Source organism: Cariama cristata, unplaced genomic scaffold, assembly GCF_000690535.1.
Source record: "Cariama cristata isolate BGI_N322 unplaced genomic scaffold, ASM69053v1 scaffold3545, whole genome shotgun sequence".
Lineage (NCBI taxonomy): Eukaryota > Metazoa > Chordata > Aves > Cariamiformes > Cariamidae > Cariama > Cariama cristata.
The window spans coordinates 15,111-23,964 of record NW_009616769.1 but is presented as its reverse complement, the minus strand read 5'-3'; the positions used below and the strand labels follow the sequence as shown (position 1 = coordinate 23,964).

General features: G+C 38.3%; 1 protein-coding gene across 1 annotated transcript in view; it reads left to right on the top strand.

The window, feature by feature from the left end:
* The first annotated feature begins 408 nt into the window (after nt 1–408).
* Nucleotides 409–8,854, top strand: part of ZFYVE16 (zinc finger, FYVE domain containing 16) — a 21,266-nt gene continuing 12,820 nt past the window's right edge. The window contains exons 1-5 of the mRNA XM_009700276.1: nt 409–478; nt 668–2,838; nt 5,790–5,886; nt 6,764–6,940; nt 7,792–7,943. Of these exons, the coding sequence (XP_009698578.1) occupies nt 409–478; nt 668–2,838; nt 5,790–5,886; nt 6,764–6,940; nt 7,792–7,943 (2,667 nt within the window). The remainder of the gene's footprint in view (nt 479–667; nt 2,839–5,789; nt 5,887–6,763; nt 6,941–7,791; nt 7,944–8,854) is intronic.

Genomic DNA, 8,854 nt, shown 5'->3' with positions numbered 1-8,854 from the left:
ACTGCATGGTGTGAAATGTATAGGGCGTCAAACTAGAAGATCCTAGTATGCCTTCTGATTTTAAACTTCCTGACATCATAATGCCATAGTATGTGCTTTCAGATGCATTTGGTTTTAATAAGGCAGCCTCAGTTTCCTGATTTGAGGTGAATTTTTGAGCACATTGTGCATAATGTCGTCTTCCAAGTACATAGAGGCTGACAGGCTGCAGCCCTGTTCATACTTCTGTTTTGTTTACCTGGAGAGAGAAGAAAGTATTACTAAAAAGGAAAGAATACTTCATGGCAGTTGTCTTCTAATAATAACACTTCAACTTCGTAAACAGCAAAATGCTGTGAATGAAATGTTGTTGTATTGATTTTCTTTTAGGTTTAAGAAGGCAAAAGCTTCACTAGAACTGTGATTAGAATGGACAGTTACTTTAAAGCTGCAGTCTGTGACCTGGACAAACTACTTGATGAATTTGAACAGAATACAGGTTAGTTTCTACACTGCCTTGTTCTCCAGCATAATAACATTGGTCAAATGACTGTTACCATGGAATTTGAAAGTAACATGTGCTAAATAAAAGCTTGTATTGATGAATAGGTGGGATTTAGAGGGACTGTGCTGTGGAAACAGAGGAGTTTTATAAACTTTGCTTTTGATCTCTTTTTGCTTAAAATAGATGAATATGACTGCTACAGAACACCTCAAAATCCATATGACTCAAAACACCATTCACTTTCTTCAGTTCTGGATTGCTTGCAACCTGTATACCCAACACCAAAACTGCAAGAGGATGCTAACAATTGTACTTCATCAGAAGAAATCTCTCTAGCTAGCCACATGGGAACAAGTGAAGTGCTTTTGAGTTATTCACCACAGAATGAGAAGAACGTTGCTGGACCTGATCTTTTGTCCACCGTGGACAGTGGTTCCTTAAATGAAATTCAGGCTTTAAACCTGCGAAGGTGTAGTGTACCTCTGTGTGATCTTGTTAATGACACAGGTAACTTAATTCATTCAGTGGCTACTCATGAAGATGCTCAGAAGTTGCAGCTGGATGACTTCCAGTACAGTGAAGGTTTGATTGGCTTTGGCATATCTTGCATACCTGTTCCTGCTTGTGTGTCATCAGCTGGTTGCAGTGGTGTTTCAAGTACAGAGCAGAGTGATGGGATCTCAATGCTACAATATTCAGGACATCTTAAACCAGAGGAGATTAATCATTTAACTTTAAAATCAGACAGTTATGCTGCAGTAAAGATATCGGATCCTTGTGATTATCAACGCAGGACAGAATCTGTGAAGTGCAGTGAGGTATTTGATCAGCTTGAACAAACTGCTTGCCTTAGTACTGCATGCGTCCCTGTAACATCACAGAATTCAAATGTGTGTAGTCCTAAAGATGAGAAAGCATATGAAAAATTGCCTTGTGAACCACAAGATGAAAGTGCATGCTCTGCAGTAAGTGAAGAGATGTATGGAAGAAATGCCATTGAAAAGGTGGACTCACAAGATGACAGCAATGTTGAATCCATGCCTTCAGATCTGCCAGAGAGGCCTCAGTTGCACAAAAGTCATGCAACATTACCTGGAAAGTGTGTTTTACCAGGCTACTGGGGTCAAACAGGAGCTGATGTAGAACTGGAAAAGAAGATCACTGAAGATAATATAAGTAGTGAAGAACTTAATGGCAATGAAATACTAGACAGTGTTTCAACGTCGGGTATTTCAGTTGAGGATGTCCAGACGTCGCTGTCATGTCTTCCACTTCCTGTATCTATATGTGGTTCATTAGTTGTAACAGAAGAAAAAGTTAATCCTCTACTTCAAAATGAAATGGTGGAGGTTATTAGTGATACTGTAACTGTTCACGCTGGAAGGTCTAAAACTGATCTCTCTGGTAGGGAATCCTGCGAAAACACTAATTTGCATGAACAGGAAGGATGCACAGCTAAAATTGACGAAGGTATTGTGGAAAAAAGTACAGCTGGAGAAAAGTATGATACTGAGAATGTAATTGATGACAGTGATTCTCAGCAAATCAAGGTGTTTGCTTCTGCTTTTCTAGAATATGAAGCTGAGCCATATGGTGTTGGTATAGACTCTTACTACAATGAAAGTATGAGCCCAGTTATGGCTGACTTTACTGTTGAGGAGAATGTTATTAAAAGTGATACTCTAATAAGTGATGCTGAGCTTGATGATTTCTTACACGAACAAAGACTTCAGTCCAATGTATTGAAGTCTTCAGACGATAGTAACTTAATGGAAGCTGGTACAGATGAAGGGAATTTAACAAACATGGATAATCTGGATTTCACAGAGGTCACTGAAGAACATATGCAAGCAAAACTGGAGGAGATAACAAGCATTAATAGTAATCTTGAAGTATCTCTTACTGCCAGTGAATTGGTGTCTGCAACAGAAGAGAATATGTCTCATATTCAGGACGTGACTGAGAGCAGTAGTGAAGCACTAGTTTCTGATGTTTGTACTGAAGGTGCAAGACCGAAGCAATTACTTGGCCTTTCTCAAGGAGCTATTGGTCACAAACAACTGAATAAAACAGATGTACTTGAGAGAGAAAGCCAGGAAGCCAGTTCTGTTACCCCAGGAGCTCCCCTCTCAGGCACCAGCGTAAATGTTGGTAAAAATTCTGACCCTGCACACTCCAGCTCTGAAGCTGGAGGAAATCAACCGTCTGAAAATGTAGAATCCCTTAAAATACCTGCAACTCTGTCACGGAAACAACCATTGTGGGTTCCTGATTCAGAAGCACCCAACTGCATGAACTGCCAAGTCAGGTTCACGTTTACAAAAAGACGACACCACTGTCGTGCATGTGGAAAGGTAAGTTATTGGGGAGGGGTCCTTTGTTACTGAAAGCAAATAAATTCTTATTTAGGGATAACCAAAACAGAGGGAAAGAATATTGACAGAATGTTTCTAGGGTTAAAGTATTTTATTTTTTAAAAATGTAATTTTCTTTTTCCTTCTTAGAAACTTAAAGACTGTTGGAAAAGACTGATACTAGTTAAGAAACATATGACCTTTGTTATGAAAATATTTTAAGGGAAGTGCAGAGAATGTTTTTATTTTGTCTTCCATTACTGGCTAGACTAATGTGTCTTGCATAGAACAAGGAAGATGATAGTGGACTACTTCATAGCAGTCATAGTGAATCAGCTTTTTACTCAGCTTTTAAGTTAAGCTTAAGTATTTAAACTTAAAAAAATTGAGGTCGTGATGATGATCAGAAATTCAGGTAAATGGTTATACTAATTGTAAAACACAGTCCCTGAATCTGGAAGGATTGCATTCTTTCAGGAGCTGTAAAAGCAATACCATTGCAAAGGATTTATAGCCTACATCTGTCATCCTGTGTGTTTAGATGTATAATTTTCCAGGGGAGTCATCTTGAGGGAAAAGTGTGCTACTTTTGTGGGGTGAGTGGTACTTACCAACTGAGCAAGTAATCTGTAGAACTTTTTTCAGCCTGTGGTCCTCTGCAGTAAGTAAATAAAGTCAAAGCTTACTCTTAATTCAGAATTCCCTTGTGAGCTACTGTGGCTTACACTTGTGTGTAAATGGAAATACTAACAATACTAATGAACTTATTTTCCAGTGTTCCTCTGTAAGCTTTACGGATGAGGAGATGTAGCAAAGACTAATGTCAGTACTTGCTAACTTTTTGCATCCCCAGTGTTGAGAGGCATCTGGAGAGGCTTGGTAATCTTTTCCTAGGATGCCTCTTCTAGCACTGTGTATTCAAAGCATAGTACCTGTTTACAGTAAGTGTGAACTAAAATGTAAGTCTGAATTTGGGTGCCAAGAAAATTAAGAACTCATTGAACTTAGTCACTTGGCAGAATATCCTGTGAAGTTTTGCAACAGTTTAAAACACAGTTCTTCAGGGTGGGTTCCGTTTTAGTCATAAGACTGACTGACTTCAAGTTCCTGTTTACATTTGCTGTGAAATTTCTTGCACCTTGTCTAGAGCTGGGGATAAAAGCACCTTTCACTGCACAATCCTGTTTACAACCATCAGTTGTTAGTGTTGCTAATCTTATTTGTTAACAGAGGGGGTTTTGTCAGAAGAACAGTGTAATTAGAGGGAACATCGCAATGCATGTTAATTGAGAGAATGAGTGAAGGGCAGTGTAGATTATCTAAACTTTAGAGATACTGGAGTGCTATGCAGTTGTAACTGTCATAGCTTTTCTGAATGTGCAACAGCTTAGCTTTCTGCCTTGTAAGACTTTTTGTCTTTTTAATAGCAACTTTTTGTCTTAATGTCCTCCTTGCAGCTGGCATAGAATTAATTTTTTGCTTAGTAGCTGATACAATGTGTTTTGGGTTTAGTGTGAGAATAATGTTGCTAACACACTCATGTTTTAGTCCTTGCTCTGTAGCACTTAAGGACTTTTCAGTTCCCCATGCTCTGCCAGTGAAGAGGTGCCCAAGAGGCTGGGAGGGAGCACAGACAGGACAGCTGACCCCAACCAGCCCAAGGGATATTCCATACCATAGAACGGCATGGCCAATATAGAAACTGGGGGAGTTGGCCAGGAGGAGCTGATCGCTGCTCTGGCATCAGTCAGCAGGTTTGAGCAGTTGCATTGTGCATCATTTGTATTTTCTTGGGTTTTATTCTTTTGTTAGATTCCTTTTCACTATTATTATTAGATTTTATTATTATTATTGTTACTATTATATTTTAATTTAGTTATTAAACTGTTCTTAACCCATGTGTTTTACTTTTTTTCCCGGATTGTCCTCCCGATCCCATGGGAAGGGGAGTGAGTAAGCTGCTGTGTGGTGCTTATTTATTGGCTGGGATTAAATCTCAAAATCCCCAAACAGAAATATATTTTAAGATAAATGTACTAAAGCTCCTTTTCTCCTTCCATACTTCCAAAGATACATATGCATGCTCTATATAATGCACTCTGATTTAGTCAAAGGAGTTGTCCTGGTTTTGACTAAAACAGGACCAATTCTCTTTTCAGTAGATTTTCCTTTAGTTAAGTTTCTTCTAAGTAACTGCACTTTCTGAAGTTGACCACAAGTTTTTCAGACAGTGGCTGCTTTTAGAGTTAATAATGCTCAATGTTTATAGTTGTTACCAAGGTAACGATAGGATTGATATGCAGAAAGGCCCGTGTTTGTACTTAACCCTGTGGGAACCAAGGTCACTGCTGGGTCTCTTATGGCCACAAGTGAAAAGTTGTAAAAGGGTCGCACCTATGGGGAGGAGCGGACGGGACAGGTGACCAAAAACTGACCAACGAGGTATTCCATCCCATCCACCTCATCCTCAGTATAAAGCTAAGGTATCACAAGGGTTGGCCCTTCCTCTTTCATGGCCGGCATCGCTGTAGAACTCTGCTTGTTCTCCTGCCTTTGAATCCAGCTGCGGAGCGTGGTCCAGGACATTCCGGTGCCCGCTGTGCTGTGGCTAACAAAAAGCCGCTGCAACTTGCAATTCCATCATTTTCACTAGGAAGCTCAGTATTGGTTTGATATATTTTTATGTCTATTAGTAGTAGTATTAATACAATTACACTATTTTTCATTGTTACTGTTTTATTAAAATTGTTTTAATTTTCTGACCCTTAAGTCTCTCTCCCTTCTCTCCTCTCCCTTCTGGAGAAGGAAGAGGTTAATAGAGAGCATCTGTCACCAGCTTTAATTGCTGGCCCAGCCTTAAACAGTGACAGGAGTAAATAATAATGGGAACTTAATTCAGGAAATACTAGGATTTTGTCTATAATATTTAATTCAATCTTTTTGTGGTTCAGGTTTTTTGTGGTGGCTGTTGCAAACGAAAATGCAAACTACAATATATGGAGAAGGAAGCGAGAGTCTGTACTGGCTGTTATGATGATATAAATAAAGGTAAAAAGGATTTTTGGGGTAATTGCAGTAATCATTAAAGAAGAATGTATACGGCTGGCATCTCTAACTTGTTCTTTTGCAGCAGCTTCACTACTTTAGTTAGTGTATGTTTTCCTATTTCTGAGATGGAGGGAGGAAGAGAATAATTGTACCTCTTAGCTGGATTTCAGTTCTTATTTTAAACTTTTGAGTAGCAAGCTAGTTATTTTTTATTAAAAAAAAAGGTATGCTTGAATTCCATAGGACTAAATACAGACTTTTGCTTTTGGGTCATCTGTGGCAGGAGTCTAGCAAAAGTGATCCTCCCTCCATAGTAGCCTTCTGTGTGTTTAAAGGCAGTACCTCTACTTGTTCTCAGATGTTACTTGCCCATTTTATGTAGCTTTCTGTACTAATATTTTTACAAGTCACTTCACACTACTACAGTAATTGAATTACAGGATAACCTTTTCTTAACTGAAGGCTAAGCATGGAAACATCAGTAGAAAAAGATTGAGGTCCTGATTATTAACATTTAAATAAGTTGAAAACATACCAGATTTTTAATATGCCACCTGAATGGAATTTGACTTGATAAATGTAACATAGGTATTTACACCAAGGTACAGGGATCATATGGTTCAATGTAGTCACCACAACAGTAGTGAGATGTACAGGGAGGTCTGTTTCTATGTTAGGAATTAATTAGGCAAATACACAGGTAGAAAATCAAGAAATCTGGATTTTCTTCTGTACAGTAGCTTGAGCATTCATTTTTCATAAGTAGCTCACAAAGAGTGCACTGCTCTTGCAAAACACCACCCACCCACCCCCAATAATACTGCGCTGCAAGTGAAATTTAATGGTGAGATCTTAAAAACTAACCATGTTTTTTTAGCACAGGCATTTGAAAGGATGATGAGTCCAACTGGTCCTGCCCCCAATTCCAGTATCTCCTCTGAGTATTCTTCTGCTGTTCCACCTTTGGAGGAAGCCCAGATGTCTGGTAGCGCTAGCTCTCCTTCACCTTCTGCATTGTTACCTATCTCAGTACTTAAACAACCTGGTATGGAAGGTATGCTAAATATAGTATAGTGTATGTAACACTTTCAAGATCTGTTTGGAAAGAGTTGTTTATCGTATCATGGATAGATACTTGGTACAGTGATATTTTTTGTGGGAAATGGAAACTCTACGAACTGGGACACTGGAAAGTTACTGTTACTTCCTGGTTTTGATGCCACATATGAGCTTGACCAAGTCTATCCTAAGTCTCCATTTATGAAACGTGGATGTTATTACCTCTTCATTGTCCTCTCTGATCATACTGTATTTTTTTTTCCTGTAGGTACTACTTCAGTCAGTTCTATATAGCTTAGGAGATCTCTGGCTTGTGTTGCGACTGTGAGTCTTACAGAAAAAAACAAAAAGTAGTTGCTTAGGGAAAAATTGTCAGGGAGCAGTAGGGGGGTTCTTTCTCTGTGTAAATACTAATGATTAGTGGCTAAGTAGTGTCTTTGATGTTTAATAAAAGTGGAACAGACCCTCTTCAGTGAAAATAAAAATTTTAAACAAAGTGATAAGCTAACTTTTTTAGAATATATTTCATCTTTTAGTTGCGATACGCACTTCATTCTTATCTTACTACAGAGGGATGATTGATTGAAGTAGCCTTCCTTATATAGGAATTGACAGATTTAACTATAGCATGGCAGCTTCCTCTGCACACTTGAGAATTATTTTTTTTTTTTACCTGTATTTGCCTGACTGGAAACTGGCTGATATCAAACTGTCTACCTGTGCTTGGTTCCAGTAAACAGGTTCTCTACATATTTTGGGGGGGAAGGGGCTTAATTTTTATCCTTTTCAGCTATTACAGCAATACAATAACATGAAAGTCAGTGTTGTTTTCTTAACCTGTCCTAGGGCTGTGCACCAAAGAACAGAGGAGAGTCTGGTTTGCAGATGGTATTTTGCCAAATGGTGAAGTGGCAGATACAACAAAACTTTCATCTGGAGCAAAGAGGTTGTCACAAGACTTAAGTCCAGTAAACCCTGACTTGCCGGAGATGCGTATGGTATGAATTAAGAAGTGTGTAGGTGCATGAATTGCCTCTTGAAATACCTTTGCTTATTATTGATGGGGCCCCTTACATACCATAATACAACTTTTGCTTCACAGCTTTTGGAATCTGAACCAATATTTCATTATTTTTTTGGGGGTGGCTGTGAAGTCCTTGGATTGGAATATTCTCTAGACCATATTTCAAAGGAAACCATGTTTGTCTTGAGATGTATGCGAACTTTAAAAATGATATGGCAGAAAATTTTCCAAAACAAGTTTTTTTTCTACACAGTCTTTAGTTAACTACTTCTAGAAAGGTAACTTCAGCCATAGTTCTTAAACCTATCATTAACAACATTCTTATAGTAGAAGTTTGTGGTTTTTTTTTTCCAGTGGCTTGCTATAGTTTGCCTGTTGGATTAAACTAACCAGAAGTTGCTTAATGCCCTAGAATACTACACTATAGGGTGCAGCAAAATCTACATGTTGCTTCTAATGTGAACTAATACTGAACTGAAGGAGGATTGGCTTTTTTATAATAGATCATATTCAAGGTGTTGAGCTAGTTGAACTTGACACAAGAAAAGTCCAAAGAAGTGGTATAAGTTTGCTGTGGAAAGATTTGGAAAGATTCCTCAGCTGGAGCATTTTTAAAATAAAACATAACTCTAAAGCGCTGTCTCAAGTGATAACATAAATTCTATGATTCTAAGAGTGTTCAGAAGTTTTTAAAACGAATTAGTAAAGCTAATAACCACACCAGATCATTACTACTTGTATATGGAGGATCTGTACAGTTACCAGGTGTATAGCATGGAAATCAGCCTTAATTCATGAAGAATAGATAATAGTAAATGTGGCTTCATTTGAAAAGGAAGGACTCCAATAAGTTGCAGTAATCAAAAGGTGTAGCCTGTCTTCTAT